This window comes from Rosa chinensis, chromosome 2 (assembly GCF_002994745.2).
Source record: "Rosa chinensis cultivar Old Blush chromosome 2, RchiOBHm-V2, whole genome shotgun sequence".
Taxonomy (NCBI): domain Eukaryota; kingdom Viridiplantae; phylum Streptophyta; class Magnoliopsida; order Rosales; family Rosaceae; genus Rosa; species Rosa chinensis.
The window spans coordinates 72,731,421-72,749,997 of record NC_037089.1 but is presented as its reverse complement, the minus strand read 5'-3'; the positions used below and the strand labels follow the sequence as shown (position 1 = coordinate 72,749,997).

The 18,577-nt window shown below is 38.5% G+C and overlaps 3 protein-coding genes across 3 annotated transcripts; all 3 read right to left on the bottom strand.

The window, feature by feature from the left end:
- Positions 1-397: 397 nt before the first annotated feature.
- LOC112187722 (glucose-6-phosphate 1-dehydrogenase, chloroplastic) lies at positions 398-8,367 on the bottom strand. The gene is made up of 11 exons (XM_024326617.2): positions 8,259-8,367; positions 3,498-4,006; positions 2,958-3,148; positions 2,743-2,837; positions 2,528-2,642; positions 2,110-2,315; positions 1,868-2,017; positions 1,648-1,768; positions 1,330-1,559; positions 1,043-1,243; positions 398-895 (listed from the first exon to the last, which is right to left on the bottom strand). Exons 2-11 carry the CDS (start codon positions 3,685-3,687, stop codon positions 646-648), a joined length of 1,749 nt encoding a protein of 582 aa, XP_024182385.1. The 5' UTR covers positions 3,688-4,006; positions 8,259-8,367; the 3' UTR covers positions 398-645.
- On the bottom strand, positions 4,288-8,416 carry LOC112184344 (nitrile-specifier protein 5). The gene is made up of 2 exons (XM_024322601.2): positions 8,259-8,416; positions 4,288-5,462 (listed from the first exon to the last, which is right to left on the bottom strand). The coding sequence occupies exons 1-2, from the start codon at positions 8,286-8,288 to the stop codon at positions 4,494-4,496; spliced, it is 999 nt and encodes a 332-aa protein (XP_024178369.1). The 5' UTR covers positions 8,289-8,416; the 3' UTR covers positions 4,288-4,493.
- Positions 8,417-9,538: 1,122 nt separating this feature from the next.
- Positions 9,539-11,906, bottom strand: LOC112189310 (nudix hydrolase 2). The gene is made up of 7 exons (XM_040513824.1): positions 11,434-11,906; positions 11,264-11,329; positions 10,991-11,128; positions 10,336-10,413; positions 10,194-10,244; positions 10,065-10,099; positions 9,539-9,957 (listed from the first exon to the last, which is right to left on the bottom strand). The coding sequence occupies exons 1-7, from the start codon at positions 11,629-11,631 to the stop codon at positions 9,795-9,797; spliced, it is 729 nt and encodes a 242-aa protein (XP_040369758.1). The 5' UTR covers positions 11,632-11,906; the 3' UTR covers positions 9,539-9,794.
- Positions 11,907-18,577: the final 6,671 nt, after the last annotated feature.

Sequence of the window (18,577 nt, the reverse complement as noted above, 5' to 3'; positions counted from 1 at the left end):
TACCAACTAAACCAACTCTCATTGGTTAGGAGACCATGAATTTTCATTCGCAATAGCCCCACATAAGGAAATAAAAAAGGAAAAACCTCTACTGGCAAAAGCCTTGCATAATAAAATAAATAGATACACCTGCATTGTCAATGAAATATCGTTTGCACTAACTCTAAATAAGAAAAATAAAAAAGAGAGTCGTCCGTAATGATGGAAGCGGAACCGGCCAAATTATTTGCACCAACCACAACCAATCTCTTAGGCTCCAGAATAAGCAGTACGAACAAAATTTGTGTGATTTGATTGGATTTCTTATTATAGTGTGTTTTCATGGCGTGGTATGAGTTGTCTGAGATATGTGCTAGAACACTATAATAACCTGGAGTACTAGAATATACCTCAATCATTTACAGATGGAAACTGCAGCCATATATTGACAATTGTAGCATCCATAGTTACAAACATCTGAATTTGATTTTGTACATCAGTATTTGACTGAACCTTATACATATGTTGTGGAAAAGAATACATGCAACAGATTTAGTTTTGAGAGTAAAGAAAGAAACCAATAGCTTACAGCTGACAATGGAGTAGTCTGTCCATGTCAATCAAATCCCTACTACACAGAATATATATTTAGCAGTCCTCATTCGTTCAATCTTCGTAACCAAAATCTCCTAATCTAACATTGTGCTCTGCAGCAAGATAATGCACTCCGACAGGTCCACTGCTACCATAGCTGTATAGCTCTGGCACAACCTTCTTCTCTTCCAATTCCTTCAACAATGGAGTGAATACTGCCCAAGCTGCTTCAAGCTCATCGCTTCTAATAAATGATCGTCGCTCTCCTTTCATTGCATCTAAAAGCAGCCTCTCATATGCATCTGGGAACTCTCTTGGATACCTTCATAAATACCCCAGTTAAGTTATAGTCTATTAATGGTGGACACAGTTGTTTCATTTTCAAGATTAATATATGCAGTCTCACAATTATAGGAGAACAAGAAATAGGGTACCATACTACTATGTCTGTGTAAATTCAATTTCTTACCTTGATTTATACAGCAAATTAAGGTCACCACGGTCCAGCCTCATTCCAAGTCCAGGAACCTTGTTGTTAACCTTCAGATAGATAGCTTCTTCAGGCTGTATACGAAGCACGAGCTCATTTGTAGCCTTATCCAAGTCAGTTCCAGAGTTTCGATTATACAAGTTTCCCGGGACATGTCTAAATTGAACTCTGATTTCCGCTCTGCATTATCATTCGAAAAACATCATACATTGGTCAGTTTATTCTTCAATTCCAACAGCGGAAGGCACACCAAGAAAGACACCAACCGTTTTGACTGAAGAGCCTTGCCAGCTACCAGCATGATTGGAACTCCATCCCATCGTGAATTATTAATAAACATAGTAGCGGCTGCAAAAGTTGGTGTGAGGCTATCATTTGAAACAGTTGGATCATCAGTATAAGCAGGATAGCAAACATTCCCCTCGCAATGGCGCTTATATTGACCCACAATGACATCTTTGAGTTCAACAGGTTTAATGGAACGTAAAACCTTAACCTGATAAACAATCAAAAGAACAGTCACCACAATATAACATAGGGTAATATAATTAGCGGTAGAGTTTGAAAGGAAATGTGCATGATACCTTTTCATTCCGTATATCTTCAGCATCTAAGCTGACAGGTGTGTCCATTGCAAACAATGACAATATTTGAAGGAGATGGTTTTGCATTATATCCCGGATGATACCATAATTTTCAAAGTACCTATAATATTAGCACAGTTAGGCAACTTTCTTAATGAAAGAAAGACAGGATTTGACAAGACTACCGGCAGTTGGGAATATCTTAAACTAAGTAACTAACCTGCCTCTCCCTTCTACCCCAAAGTCTTCAGAAAAAATCAGCTGCACACTGCGGATGTAGTTCCTGGACCACAAAGGCTCAAAAACCAGGTTTGAGAAACGAAGTGCCAAGAGATTCTCCACCAGTTCCTCACCCAACTGATGGTCAATTCTGTCCACATAATAAAATCACTGTCAAAAATGCTCCGGAGGTGAGCTCATGTTACAAGTTCTGTCATAGAACTGAAATGCAGAAAAATGTACCTGAATATTTGATCCTCGGTTAGATATTGTTTTAAAGTTCTGGTCAGCTCTCTGGATGACTCTGTATCACGACCAAATGGCTTTTCAATAATGACACGAGTCCATCCATTTTCTGAAGAAGCACGATGTTTAGCACATCTAGTTGCATCCACAAACACATCTGGGGGTATTGCCAAGTAAAACAGTCTATTTGATCGTCTTCCAGCCTGAAAGAAGCTTTTCATTAAGTGATTAAGACATAAACTTCAAAGGAAAATGCAGTTATGCAGTTTCTATAGATATCATAATTGACTTTAGGGTACTTCGTTTAGTTCAAAACTTTAGACATGACCCGAATTTGTAGCATTAATATTCAAACAGCAGTCTCTAAATTCTATTTATTTTGTCATTTAACATAAGGTGCAGGAGTTTGCCGTACCTCTTTCTCCCTCAGCTTGCTGTCCAACTCTAAAAAGTGCTCCTCCGAGCTATACTGACCCGAATGGTAAAAGCATCTCTTTAAGAATTGATTCATCTTTTCCTCACAATTTTCCCTATATACAATATGTTGATAAGCACTAAAATACGAGACAGAATAGAGGGGACGATTGGAAATCACACAAAAGAACGTCACTGAGATAAAAAGCGGACGACCTCTTATCTATTCTGCATGTTAAGGTTCTGCTAATTACATTCCTTAGCTCCATATCAGTCATCACACTCCGAGCATAGCCATAGATTGTAAAATTCTGAATATTAGAAATAGAAGGTTTTCAATTATAGTAGAACAATCAATAGTACCAAAGTATAATTCAGCAAGACTAGTATGATTTGAAGATAGAAAGTAAAATGTGAAAGTAGAATGGGACCTGGGGTAGATGATCATCGTAAAAAAGAGCAAAAAGAGCTGGGAAGATCTTCTTTCTAGCAAGATCCCCAGAAGCCCCTACAACTACAATGCTGAGAGTAGACTTGTCCTTCTCTGTTTCCAAGAATGGACTGAACCCCTTATTAGCTGGAGTTTCGACAAGTTCAGCATCCAAGACATTTGCTGTTGGACCTGTTCCATCAAGCAAACAAAGGTTAAGCATTTGATATTCAAGATTCAGCTATTAGAAATTAGACTGTGTCCAAAAGATATAGGACCCAAGTACATAACATTGGATTTTGCAGTATACTCAGCAAAGAAAGAGCATATGCTTATTTGAACAAAAGAAGACAAAAAGGTTGATTAGGACCCAAGATTAAGCACATTGAAGGTTCAATTAAGGTAACTTCCAAAAGAGGTAACTTCCCTAGTTTAATTAGGCAAAGATGAGTTCACAGAGACATCTTATCAAACAGTTGATCCGCTAGCATCATCTTTATTTAGCAACTGTTTCATATGAAAAGCAACGCAAAGAACTCACCAGCCTGCAAAGAAGCAGCATTCAGAGGTTGTACATTGGAAGCCGAAGCTCTGATCTCAAAACGCTTGTATTGAACGCTTGAAGTTTTCTGAAAACCCCGACTGCTCAAGAACCTCTTTGTTGTCAAAGCTTCTTGCTTCAAAGAATTAGGTTCAAGAAAAGAAGAACAATGTCCCAACCGTAAAGCCATGTTGGCTTAATCGTGTAGACAAACAACAACAAAGCTGCTTAGAAGCTTTGTTCTTTATCTCTGAGAAATGCAAGCATTAATCTTGGTTCTTGATCCAAGAAAATCCATAAAACTCTTGGTCTTATATAACCACCAAGCTAAAAAATAACTGTAAGTCTGGAGCCACCTAGGAAATGTTGAACCATGGAACCTGCTCCTTTTCATTTTGAGTACCATTGTTAGCTCTGAAACTCACTCTGACTTTCAGGTAGACTGGTACTAAGTACTACCTGCCAACTTTTCTCCAGGGCTCATGGCTCTGACTTTCAGATGGCTACTCCTATAGTTAGATTGGAAAATATAATAGCCGCCAAAATATAATGAACCAATAATTACGTGTGTAGTCTTAAATTTTTCTAATAAAACCTTTGTTTCATGCCAAGGTTGTCAAATGCCAAAATTAGAAAGTGTCATGAATTAGATAGGAAATAAACAACCGATTATGAACTCCTAGCTTATAAAGTGTCACGAGGACTAAAGAATTCGCGCAACTTAAAAAGGACTTATAACTATCTTTATCGAATGAAGATCCAAAGCAGCAAGCAAGAGATTTGAACACAATAGATCAACAAAAGATGAAATGATCGAACTATTACAACAGTTTACAAAATCCATAATTTACTAAATTATGAATACAACCTCGTTCCTGACATCAGACAAAGGTTACTGGGTCTTATTTTCACACATGCATAACCCATAATCTCGTCTTGTTTTTTGAGACATATAGTGGACACAAACACCTTCACTCGCTTTATATGAAACTATAATTAAGCTAATTGCTTTTCATCTGCTTCGAAATAAGGAGTGAAAAAGAAAATGTCATCAAGCCGATCATTACTCGGCGAATTCCCACCATAGACCAAAAGTCCCACTCGGCCATCTCTTTCCCCACACGTAAATGCACACCAACCGCGAGGTCCAGGATGATGGCTCGACTCCAATCCATCATCCAATTGCTTCCACAGCAATGTCTCTGTGTCCAGTGCATAAGCTTGAGCGGTAAACTTTCCAGCACCCATGTGACCTAGATCACTGGGGTCAACTTCTCCACCGTATACAATTATGTATTTCCCAATTGCAACAGTAGAAAATACGCTTCGGGCGGTTGGTTTCTCCCCACCTGTCTCAACTTGGGTCCACTCTTTATGGGCTAGATCAAATGTGTGTACATCATCTGCTTCCTCTCCAGCAAAGCCATACACAACCCATATCTTTCCTTGGGACACTAGGAGTCCAGGCCCACCTCTTCCCTTCAAATTGTCCCCCGGTGTTGGGTATTGGATCCACTTTTGATCAACAACGTCGTAAGCCCATAGATCATTGAGGCGGCCGGCCACTCCGCAGCCCCCAAAAATATACACATGACGGTCGTCGGTAGTCACCGAGTGGTAGCTCCGGTGAGGGGGGCCTGCATCCCCACTGGAAATTAGGGTCCACTTGTTTGTAGATGTGTCAAAGGAGTAAAGCTCATTGAGCTCCTTATGCTCATTGTCCCTGCCACCAAATACATAAATGGTTTTTCCAATAGTTGCCATCGTCACACCGACGCGTGGCGGTGGGATATCGCCGGTGCCGGAAATTGCAGACCACGTCAGCTCTTTGAGGTCGAACACGTGCATCTTGTTGTCCACCGGGACACGTGGCTGGAATTCGCCACCAAAGGCATAGGCCTTTTGTCCAACAAGGGTTATGGCATGTGAGCTTCTTGCTCCAGGCCCAGTTCCACCTTGATCAAGCTGATACAAGGAGATGGATTTACCAATGCAAATAAGAATCTTTCTTTGTGATACTGAGGGAAAAATTCACCAACGGTGTCTGGACACTTAAGGGACTTTCAGAATGATACCTGAACTTACAAAGTTATCAATGTGATACCTGGACTCATTTTTTCGTATCAATGTCGTACCTATGACCAATTTCCGTAACGGCTCCGTGACGGAAATTGGCTGTAGGTATCACATTGATAAGAAAAAATGAGTTCAGGTATCACATTGATAACTTTGTAAGTTCAGGTATCATTCTGAAAGTCCCTAAGTGTCCAGACACTGTTGGTGAATTTTTCCCAATTTTGCACATGAGTCACTTAATGAAGACAAAATGACCGATTTACCCTCAAATTCTTTCTTTCTTTTCTTTTCTTTTTTTCTTTATTCTTCTTTCTTTCTTTCTTTCTTTCTTTCTTTCTTTCTTTCTTCTTCTTCTTCTTTTCTGGTTTCTTCTTCCCCTGGTTTGAATCATCAAGATTCAAATCATCTTGCTCGTCCGATTCCCACAGTCGATCGCCGATCAAACACCGCCGCTGCGTCTCAATCCACCTTCATGCACCACAGATGTTTCTGGTTCCCCCAACTTCAAATCTTATAGCAAATTGAAATTGTGGATTGAGGCTTCACCGTTCACTCCGAGTTCATCCCCGCCGCCGTCGCTAATGACTTGACCACAACAACCTCCACCACCGCACAACAACGTCATCCTCCGCTGCTTCTTGATTGAGTTTGGGGATAAGGACTGCTTCTTCCTCCACCGCTAGCGAAATCGTGGAGGCTCAAGGTCGTCGATTGGCCGCGCAGGACACGCAGAACGTGAGCCTCAATTTCTCTATGGTGGAGGCTCCGAGTCCTTTGTTTACTAATCGGTGAGGCACAACGGTGGGTAGCAGCGGAGTGGCGAAGCTGGTGAATAAGAATAGCTCGAATTTTCTGCAGGTGAGGATGGTGTTGAGGTCGAAGTTGTTAATCTTTGTCTGCCGAAAATTGCCTCTGATCGAAGTTGGGCTAGAGGCCGAAGTTGTCGGCTAAACCGATGAAGTTGCAGGTGAGGATCGGTGTGGAGGTGGTGTTGCATGTCGGGAAGAAGGAGAGGATGGAGGGGTGTGATTGGAGCTGTGATTTGAGAGTGCAGGGCTGGCGGGGTCTGAGTTTCTTATCAATGGTGTGTAAAAGGGGGTCGGAGGAGAGAACGAGAGTGGTGGTGGTCAAGTCATTGGCGGCGGCGGCGGCGGCGGGGATGAACTCGGAGTGAACGGTGAAGCCTCAATCCACAATTTCAATTTGCTATAAGATTTGAAGTTAGGGGAACCAGAAACATCTGTGGTGCATGAAGGTGGATTGAGACGCAGCGGCGGTGTTTGATCAGCGATCGACTGTGGGAATCGGACGAGCAAGATGATTTGAATCTTGATGATTCAAATCAGGGGAAGAAGAAACCAGAAAAGAAGAAGAAGAAGAAAGAAAGAAAGAAAGAAAGAAAGAAAGAAGAATAAAGAAAAAAAGAAAAGAAAAGAAAGAAAGAATTTGAGGGTAAATCGGTCATTTTGTCTTCATTAAGTGACTCACGTGCAAAATTTGGAAAAATTCACCAACGGTGTCTGGACACTTAGGGGACTTTCAGAATGATACCTGAACTTACAAAGTTATCAATGTGATACCTGGACTCATTTTTTCGTATCAATGTGATACCTACGGCCAATTTCCGTCACGGAGCCGTTACAGAAATTGGTCATAGGTATGATGTTGATACGAAAAAATGAGTTCAGGTATCACATTGATAAATTTGTAAGTTCATGTATCATTCTGAAAGTCCCTTAAGTGTCCAGACACCGTTGGTGAATTTTTCCCTTATACTGATTATATAACTGTGCAATATATATATATATATATATATATATGATTTCTAGGTATCTACTCATATCACACAAATTTTTGGTCAATAACCGAGAATCAAGAGTTTTTATAATATAATCGATGTCTGATATGGGATGCTACAAGAAATATATGCGAAGATTTAAATAAACATGCAACTCATATTTTTGATATGAACAATCATCATTTTGTTAACTAAAGTCATCTCGTTATTGACCCACAAAATGCTTCTACACTCGAAAGGACGAGGAGTTATCAAGTATTTCCCGTGCAGCATGACATACTATACAACATAATAGATTTTGGTGGTCTCAATACTCACTTTACTGTTATAAATATCAGCCTTCTGATAAATAATCAGAATCACAGAAGAAACTTACAGTGGCTTTAATATGGGTAGACATATATCTGTGGGTAAAAAACCACACCAGAAGCAAACAAGTCATGTACTACTTACTTTTTTGGCTTAGTATAAAAGTAGTACTGTAATGGGCTAATGACAGTCATTCTATCTAGCATCAGAGTCAAATGTTACAAGTTTATTAAGACAAAGAAAGGATATACTAATTTGATCACATATAATAATTTGCAGTAGATCTAAGTATATAACTAAACAGTATAATCCAATCTGTCAAAAGTGATGTACTAAACCTCTACAACAGATCAAAGATTGAATTTTTTGTTTTCCCAACTTTCCATTGGTTTTGAGGAAGATGGGAACAATCCAGATGAGCATGTTATCAGAAAACATTGAAGGTTAAGTTATTTGCAGAGAACCCACAATTGTATAGAAAAGGTTTTCCATCAAAGTAAGGTTGAGTCATATTGCAAAGATGACAAGATAGTGATGATGATCTAGAATAGAAGTTGTAAGGTAAGTAGGGAACAGACCTTGATCCACTTGCCTTGCCTGAGAGCCATGCCCGGAAGATGAAGAAGCCTTTGGAAAATGGACTGTGAATTGAAGAGAGGAGTCACTGGTGAATTGGATTTCTGAAAATACCTGATACTTGGTAGTTGGTACTTGTATATGAAATGAAGGACAAGTGCTTTTTGATATTAACTTGGGCAGGTTCATTTGTTTTGAAATTACAATACTACCACACCACAACACTTAAAAGTTGTCATGCTCTGTGTCATTTTGTGCATTAAAAGTTGCCACTAATTTTGTTTTTTTTGTTTTTTGAAAGGGCCACTAATTTTGTTTTGTTAAGTTAATTGATTAAATATTGGAATAGAGAATTGAGATTCATTAGAGGCATGGGATGTGCCTTTTGTTTTCTGGCTAGGCATGGGATATGCTTTGTTTTGCTCATCATAAAATCACGGTGGTATTTCTGCCTTAAAAACAATTTCATAGTGTTTTTTTCCGCCCATAGTTTCATTTAGGTTTTATATTATTTGATGTCAGTCTTAAGCAAATTGCCTCCCCCGGAAGGATTTAACAATTTGTTTCCTAATCTCATCGAAAAAAACAATTTGTTTCCCAATTCTTACAGAGATGAGATAATAAACCCACCAAAGTTGGATGAATAATTAAAACTTTGGAGGATGATCGATGTCATGCAAGAGCACTTTGTATTAAAACCATTGGCCAGGTGTTAGTCGCTATCAAAGAAGTTTGTATTTTATTGTAGGATAGAGATAAGAATAAATATTCACAGAAGCAATATGTAGTGTTTCTTCTTTTTATTTTTATCTTTTTGAATGAATGTAATGTTTCTTCTTTTTGATAACCAGAAAGATAGTGGTTTTTAGGTACATCTGGGTAGTGTCTACTGTCACAACCCTGCAAACCAGAGCTTGCAGAATCAGTAATGTGTTAGGAGGCAGAGAAGTGGCACATATAGCTTGAAGAACAGCCTCAAATCAATTAACAGATTTCTAATCTATAATCCCAAAGTCACACAGCTTTAGTAAATTAAGAACATTAGCATAGTGAGCATATATACGACATTCTTCCAACTGTTAGGACATCAATTCACCATCATGGATGTATTGAAAAAAATTTTACTACCATGAAAATTTTCGCTACCATAGAGATATGAGAATGACTGCTCTTGCAAAAATTTCGCTATCATAGAGATATGACAGCTCTTGCAACTGTTAGGTCAACTTTTCTACTGCTGCTGATCATTAACAGAATTTCGTAGGTTTCCCATATAGCCCTTGTTGAAGTACAAGTAGCTGGTTTTCCCAGAGGAAGTAGTTGTTGCCAGAGAAGTAAAACCAGCATAGTCCTTATCCAATTTCGCTAAACATATTTGTGCTACATCATCAAACAGTTTGTTTTCTTTGACGAAAGGTTGAGCTGCATAGTCCTCAATCGGCATCCACTGAAAATTATTCCCAGAAAGTAACACATTAGAATAGTTTCTCAAATTTTGAATTGAATTCTGCATTGAGTGACTATATATAACATTCATGCTATGTTTTGTCATATATTCTATGATGGATTTTTTCATCTAACAGAAATTTTACCTGTGCTGCCGCAATCTCTAAATCCTGCTTCTGGATTTCAAAGGAATGTGGTTTTAACATGCAAATGAAAAACAAATCCGATTTTCTAAAGAATGCCTTGTGGCTGTGCCTGTAGGGAGATGTAGATCAGAATCATCAGATAACATAAAAGAGGGGACAAATCGAAAATGACAAGAGCAGTATGCATAGATCTTTAATCGAAGGCAAGTTTCTTACCTAAATGCTAACATTTCCACAAACTCTGTCTCAATCTGTAGCAAAATAAAAACAATGAAATTAGAATTACTTTTGAATTTCATAGCAAATTTGTTTGTACTATATATATTTCAAGCAGTTATCACTTACTCCTGTCTCTTCTTTGACTTCTCTAACTGCAGCTGCGAAAATATCCTCACCCTATGATATGGGAAAATTTTTAATCACATTTATGAGAAGATAAACTTAAATGTATAGTAAAACATTTGATAGGAGTTGCATATGTACTCACTTCATCAACAACTCCAGTTGGCAGCTTCCATACACCTGTATCTCGGAAAAAGCCATTGGCCTCCTGAACCACAAGCACCTATATACCAAACAAAAAACATTAGACTGCAAAAACTGTATGTAGCAATGCAAACACAGTATCGTAACAAACAATTTCAATAGTAAGAAAATCACTGTGTTACTAAAAATGATGAGTACTGATGTATAAGTACGTACTTAAGGAATTATATCAGGCAGTCGTAGTTTCTAAACTTTTATTTGCTTAGATGAATATATGCAACAAACATGCACATTGTCTATCCAATCTCAGATTCTGTTTAGTTCGAGTTAGGTTATTCTATCATTGTCTAGCCTAATTGTCTGTTTTGCAATAAAACTGTCATTCATCAAAAATTTGATAGAAAATTAAACTGCCTGGGCTGGTGCCATAAAATGGCTTTGTGTTACATTTGAAACATGTACGAATATGGTTATGCTATCAAAAGAACATACCATATCAAGTTCTGGTTAAAAAATTCAAATAAGAGGTTGAACAGTGGTTTCAGACACCAACAATGTCAGAAAGACAAAGATTTAAATGTCAAAAATTCGAACTTCCATTCTAGATGTTATATTTAGTGCACTAGGGAAATTAGATTTAACTGCAGAAGCTGTACCTCTCTCTTACTGCTTACGACAAAAGCACCAATGCCTACCCGGTGTGAAGCATTTGGAGGAAGAGGATCAACTGTTTCAGGTATCCAATGCACCAGCATTAGGTAATCTGGTTCGGCATGGTGGTACCTAAATCCTTCCTGCACCAGTAACAAAAGGAAACTGTATAATTGGTACGTTGTCAAGTAATAAGAAATTATTTTCATGTTAAATAATGAATGAGTTCCAGACTGTTCATGGGATTTTGATAATGAAAAATTCAATGTAGAATATACCTTAACTGTCACATCAACAAGGTTCGAGAGTTGCTTAGGCAATTTGATCCAAACGCCCTTCTTCCCCTACAAAATACAATTAAACTTTTTAAAGTAAAGAATAGACATAAGGGATCATTAAGATTCAAATTTCGAGTTTAATTAAAGTAGTTAGGTTAATCCGTTAATACCTTTTGTTTCCATTGTGACATTGAAAATCTGAGCGAAGAAGAATAAACCTCAGAATCCAAGGTTTGATCACCTTTCAATTCCACAACAACTCCACCATACTTATCCTCAACTGCAGGAAGTACCTGAATCTGCTCGACTCCATCTTCAGGCCCAATCACTTGTTTCTCGACAAAAGATGAACTTATTGAAACTGACATGACTTGATTGAAAGGATTTCTATCTTCTGGGCATATGAAGAAACAAGTAAACAATGTGCTGCAAGCAGGACTATAAAACGAGCCATGTACATTGCATTTAATTTAACCAAACCACAACAAATTATACATAAAAACAACCCACTAATTGCTAGAGCTAAAGAAAGAACAAAGAAAAAAATCTAATGAAAGAAATAAGCCTGCATGCAGTCTCTTATAAGTCGATCTCTTCATGACAATGCATACATTTAGTAATCATTCATGAATAAAAGTGCATGAATTAATTTGACCATGAAAGGGTCAATTTTCTAAAAAGTCGTAACTAAAAAAAAAAAAAAAATTCAGGGCAACTGAACTGCATACATCAACAAACATGAATTAATTAAGTCGATCTCATCATGGCAATGCATAAATTAATTCCTATTGGTTATTGGCAACAAAGCCTTCCTAGTCTCTGCAACCAATGAAGATTACAGGTAATCGTACACAAATTAGGGAAGTAATCTTGCATGGATTAAGGTAACAAAGATTATCTTCCACGAAGTTTAAGGTATCAAAGGCAACGAAGATTACAAGTAATCTTGCATCAATGGTGATCAACATTTAGGCGCCTAAAAGTTCAAAAAAAAAAAAAAAAGTTGGGAGGTCCATATAGATATACCTGTTTTAGAGAAACTGAAATTGAGAGGAAATCACTGTGCTTTCTCATTGATAATAGGGGCCTCTTTATATAGAGGATTACAGTGCATAGAGTCTGAATCATACAAGGAAAGATAATCTCTAGATTCTTCTAATTAAACCCTATTACTACTAGGTCAAGTAAACTAGAATTTGGGCCAAACACAAATTAGGGTTTTACTTGAACACTCCCCCTTGTGTTGCCCAAACGCGGTGCTTCTTTTGTTGCCTCATTAAAAACCTTGCCAAGTAACAAAAACTCACACTACTACAAAAATTGCATCACACAACGGTGGAAATCTGTTGTGTGATGTGGACCATGTCTGTCGTCTATCTTGATGTTGTGTGATGAGCACACTCACACAACGGTGTTTCACCGTTGTGTGAATATCATAGACACAACGCAATGCTTAAAACCGTTGCACCAATTCTGCCCATGCCAATGCAAGAAATTGGATGCGGCGCATTCAATTGTTGTGTCGATGTGGTCAGACAACAGAAGTAAGTAGGGACCGTTGTTGGTTAACTTCTCACACAACAGAAAAATAACACTCAGACAACGAAAGTAATATCATACTGTTGTTGGTTAACTTATCATACAACAGAAAAATATGAACATGTTGTGTGAGTACTAATGAGACAACAAAATTTTATAGGGATCGTTGTGTGATTTAACATTGGACAACTGATATCTATTTGTTCTGTTGTGTGAGTATTAATGAGACGACAAAATTTTACCGGTACCGTTGTATGATTAAAATTGATTTGTTGTGTGATATGATGTATGCGTATTCATACTACGTAATATAATTGATTGTTATTTGATTATTTTTTGTTCTTTACCTGAAATATTTGCTCAAAAATAATGCACAATATAAGATTTAGGCATTGAAATACTCTAATTCAACCATCCAATGTACCAAAAGAGGTAGCATTCATGTATCCATCCATACCATAAAACCAAAAGGAAGACATTCTAGCTAGCTTGATGGCTGCTGCATCCTAGCTAATTACAATGAAAGATAGCAAAAGCTGATACAATATCATTATTCCAAAAAATACACATGCTGGCACTATTGCATTCAAGTGCCTTCTTCCCACTTGCTAGCACTAATGCAGCTGCACCATCACTGTCTCTCCCTGCAACCCATAGCTGCTACCGCTGTCTCACCCTGCAACCTCCCTGCAGGCAACTAAAACATTTAGAAATCATAAACTTATATCAAACTAAATATCAGAATACTTATATCTAATACTCAAGGTAATTGTTAAGACTCTAAAAGTAATTAAAAATGAACAAAGATAATCTACAATCCCAGCCTGATGCTAAATTGATGCTTATAGAAAAAGAATGTCTAAAAATACTTACAAGCATCCTATTCTTCCAAATATATCATACTTCGACAGGCAAGAAATAAAGAGAGAGCACTGACAACAAACAAAGAATCATTCCACTTAACCCCTCTACACTCTTGCAACTTGGCATCGTATTTAACAAAATTGAAAATAAAAGCACTCAATTCAGATCTAGTTTAATTAGTAAAACCCAACGAATGCATCTACTGATTGTCATCTCAAGAAAGAATAGTTTCATAGCCTGAAGTATACATAGAGAAGTTACCTCAACAGCAACTGGAACAAGCTCAGCTCGTTATACCAGTAGCTTAAGCCAAATTCCCTTCCTTCCCTACCAGTAGCTTAAGCCAAATACCAACTAGGCAACTGGCATAGTAACATTTTATGACTCTAGTCAACCCACTATAACAACCGAACCTCAAAACTAATAACATGACTAATTACAGTGTTTTTAAAGGTTAATCCCACAAGCTTTTAGTCAACCCAAACTAGTTTGAATGAAAAAGTAGAGCATCGGACCTGAAGAACAATAGGCAACTGCTCTGGTGGTTTCTTGTGTTCAGTTCAAGTTCAATTCAACACAAACAAAAAATACGAAAAATTAACGAAACAGAATCCAATTTCAACCCCAACTTTCAAATTCAGAGATAAAGGAAACTCTAACCTTAATAAGCATATTAAATCAGTAACAACGAAGATACTTTTTCTCTTTATCTTTTATTAGAGTTTGTATCGCACCACCAGTTTGGAGAAGTGAAGAGTAAGTCTGCCCAATTTGAACCCATCAATCAGTTTTTAGGTACTTCTTCTACTTTCTCTTCCTCCTACATAATGAAATCATTTATATTAGAGACTGCAAACTCATCTCTTCATAAATACTAATATTAAAGCAAAAACACAGGAAACTAAACCAATATATTCAATAAGATGAGGAATGTATGCTGCATCCCACTGAACCAAAAAGGATTAGTTACCAAATAAAATTATCCGGCCATGTATGAAAGTCATTCAAGGCCGACCATACTTGATCAAAATGCTACTCCATAAATACACCAATAAACACATATGTATCGAAAAACTATAGACACACATATATAGAATCTAATCTAGAGGGGGAGAATGAGGCTAGCAAGGTTAACCTAATTAATAAACCTATATCCCTCAATATATGCATAATGCTAGTTCTACATAAGTTTCATCTAAAAATATTTATATAAAAACTGAGTAAGCAAAAATATTTTAGAAAATTGTAATTAATTTGTTTGATGAAATGTGTCAATAAGCATAACCCAAACATATCCCAATTTTGTTCATAAATGACCCTGCAGCAAACAAAGAGAAGAAGCAACAGTTTAACTTAAAAGTCCAAAGATAAGAGAGTAAAACAAGCACCAATGAGCGAAAATGCCATCAATTCGACAAGTCCTCAGTCCCATGTTCATCCACTAATAATCTGAACAGTCTAATCAAACTCTACACATCTCAAAACCAATACTTGAACAAAAAGAATGCATCTTTATACCTGTCCCCTGCCGCCGACGCAAACCTCTTGAGTAGTACAAATGGAGCCAGACCCCATCCCACAAACCACATCCAAATCTGAGTACATTTTCTTGATGTACTTGATCAACACCAGCTAAAATTCTAACTTCCACCAAATTATTGCTGGTGGCAAGAGAGTAGTAGAGCTGTCAGTCCGCGCGACCAAGGACAAGCACAACATAGGTTATGATTGCTATGAAGAATTAAAAGGTGTAATTCCAATTGAAAAGAGAGTTATTGATCTGACCTTTCACCTTGTAAACTTTTTTTTTATTAATCAAATATTAAATCTCCCATCTCAGTTCCTAACTTTGCAAAAGCACCAACATACCGGTAACCTATAAAAAACTACCATGGAACCTGAATTCCAATACCCTCAAAACTCCATATGGTGTCTGAATTGGGAAGAACATTTTATTTGAAGTAAAGGGACTGCTTCCATTACAACATTTCTAAAGTAAATTATGCAATAATAAAAGTTTAGGTTTATACCTGAACAGTATCTTGTACAACTTCATTGTTGGCCTTACTAGAGGACTTGGAGTTCAAATTCTGTGTTCGCAAGTTTTCAAGGGAAATCATGTCTCTGGACACATCAATTGCAGTTTTCTCTGATGCATCATATATTGCTTCTTCTCTCTGCACCAGATCCTTGGCATCACAAGCAATGACAAAATCCTTCTTTACCTCATATTTCTGTGCAGAAGACTTGAAATCATCAGGAATGGTCATAAAAATGTCCATTTGTTGTTCAAGCAGTAGGTGTTTCTGATCCTTATCAGGAGACAAATAAGTGCAAAATACCTTCTCATCCACGTCTGTCTCAAACCGGATCTTCTCTTGGGAAGGCATTCCCTCATCTATGCAAATATCCTTGATAGTATTGCAACTACTCTCTTTGTAACAAACTGTCAGTTCTGGCAAGTTGCATTCTGTAACACTTTTGTCCATATAATATTCTGATTGCTTCCCTAAAGATTCTAATTTTTCAGGCGAAAAACCTTTAACTTCACCTTCATTACAGGTTTCCAAATCATCCACACTCTTTGAACAATCAAATCTTGATGCAGTCAAGTCAATTCCATCATTTTGAACAGCATCTTCCTCATTGTCCTTCGAATCAAACAAAACCCTGGTCTGACTTTCCTTCCCAATCCAATTTGCTGATTGTAATCCCCCAGAATTCAGAGTAATCTCATTGTGATCAAAAGGTTTATAATCAGGCTTGTGGCTTAAACTTAATTGGCCAAACACCGGTTCCCTCTCTACAGTAAATGATATTTCTTTAATATGAGTATAAGAACTCGACAACATGCAGAGGAAGATTTAAAAGGGCTGCAAAGGTAGAACAACCCCAAGTGGATGCTAAAAGGAGTACTCTGACCCCTGAAGACTTGGGGTGCCTATTTACTTTAAAATGCCATCAATTTGACAAGTCCTCAGTCCCATGTTCATCCACTAATAATCTGAACAGTCTAATCAAACTCTACACATCTCAAAACCAATACTTGAACAAAAAGAATGCATCTTTATACCTGTCCCCTGCCGCCGACGCAAACCTCTTGAGTAGTACAAATGGAGCCGGACCCCATCCCAACCCTCAACCCATCAACACCAGCCTGAATCAAATTCTGCGCCTGACTCACAGTCAACACATTCCCACAAACCACATCCAAATCTGAGTACATTTTCTTGATGTACTTGATCAACTCAATCTGATAAATGGAGTTCCCCTGTGAGCTATCCAACACCACCACATCAATCCCAGCCTTCACCAACTCCTCTAATCTCTCCTTATCCGACTCCCTCATCCTTATCGCCGCCCCGACCTTCCACGACCCGTCGGGCCCAACCGACCCGACCCCCAACTTCGGGTACCCCTTGATCCGCTCCACGTCCTCCTTCTCCACAACATCGACAACCTCGTCGTCCCTCACCGTTGCTGCCACGTCACGGCCTTTCTCCGCCATGAACTCCTCAATCTTCCCCAAATCGGAGCTCCAAGGCAAAACCATGTCCTTACAGCTGATCATGTAATCGTAAATCTTGACCTCCTTGTCCGCTAGCTTCACCCAATCGTGGCTCGCCATGTAGCCCAAAAGCTTGGAGCTGGGGGCGCAGGACTAGGTGACGAGGACGTAGGGATTGACGCCGTAGTCGAAAACAACGTCGTTGTGGATGCGGTCTCCGGGGGACATGAAGACGGGGGCAGAGGGGAGGGGGACGCTGTGGGCCTTGATGGATCTGACCTTGGCCGCGTTGGAGTGGAGGATGCCGATGCCTCGACTGCGGTGGTGCCGAAGGTGCTCACCCTCTGTGTACTGCATCGTGTTCATGTCTTCTCTCTCTTTTTCTCTCGTTGATGTCGTCCAACCAACGAGATCAATTTCAATCAAAGATGAAGAGCGACACCTAATAAGTGAATTAGCTAGGGTTTCAAGGATAAGAGTAGATCGAAGGAGAGCTGCAGAGAATTGGGGGTGGAGTTGGTGAATATGAGGAACAGTTACGAAGATAATTTGGGTCGAGAGGCTATTCTGAGGGTTGACAGTGTGTGTGTCGAGAGAAAGGGTCGAGAGGGTCGAGAGGGTTTGAGAGATTTTGTTTTGCTTCTTTCTTTTGGACACGATGTGGCATGACAATTAAACTTAAAAAAAATTCTCAAAGTCATTCCCACAACAGAAAGCTCACCATCCGTTGTATGAGTGCACTACATAAAATCAAAATTTGGAAATATGGAGGGAAACATGCCGCCTACAACATTTTGGCTTAAAATGTTGCTACTTATGTTCCTTCTTCACACAACAGAATAGCTTAAATCTGTTGTCTAATTTCTACAGATTGCGACATTCAACTAAGCTTCCGCAAAATTTGGCGCCTAGTTTTCAATCACACAACGGAAATCTTAAGCACCATTGTGTCTAGTAGCCCAAATTTCAGATTTCAAGAGGCAACCAAGACTCCAGAGTGGAGGGAAAACTGCCGCTAAATTTTCTAAGACTCAGACAACGGAAAATACTTAATTCCGTTGTGCAATGTATTTGTGATAAAAAAAGTTATCATTTTGTTGACATTCACACAACAGAACATCACAAATACCGTTGTACAATAGACTTTACTTAAACACACAACAGATGATTTCTGTTCCGTTGTGTGATTAACTTTTTGTAGTAGTGTCAGTGGGACAAAAATAACCTCGGTTAAGGGGAAAAAGAGCACAACACACCCTTCACATTTCGAGACCATAGATGTAAACATCTCCCCCTGATGTCTGCATCTCCCCTTGATGACAACAGTCATGGGAGTTCGGATAACTTCCGCAAACAATGCTACCAACATTATCCTTGGTGTTGTCGCTTTTGATGTAGCCTTG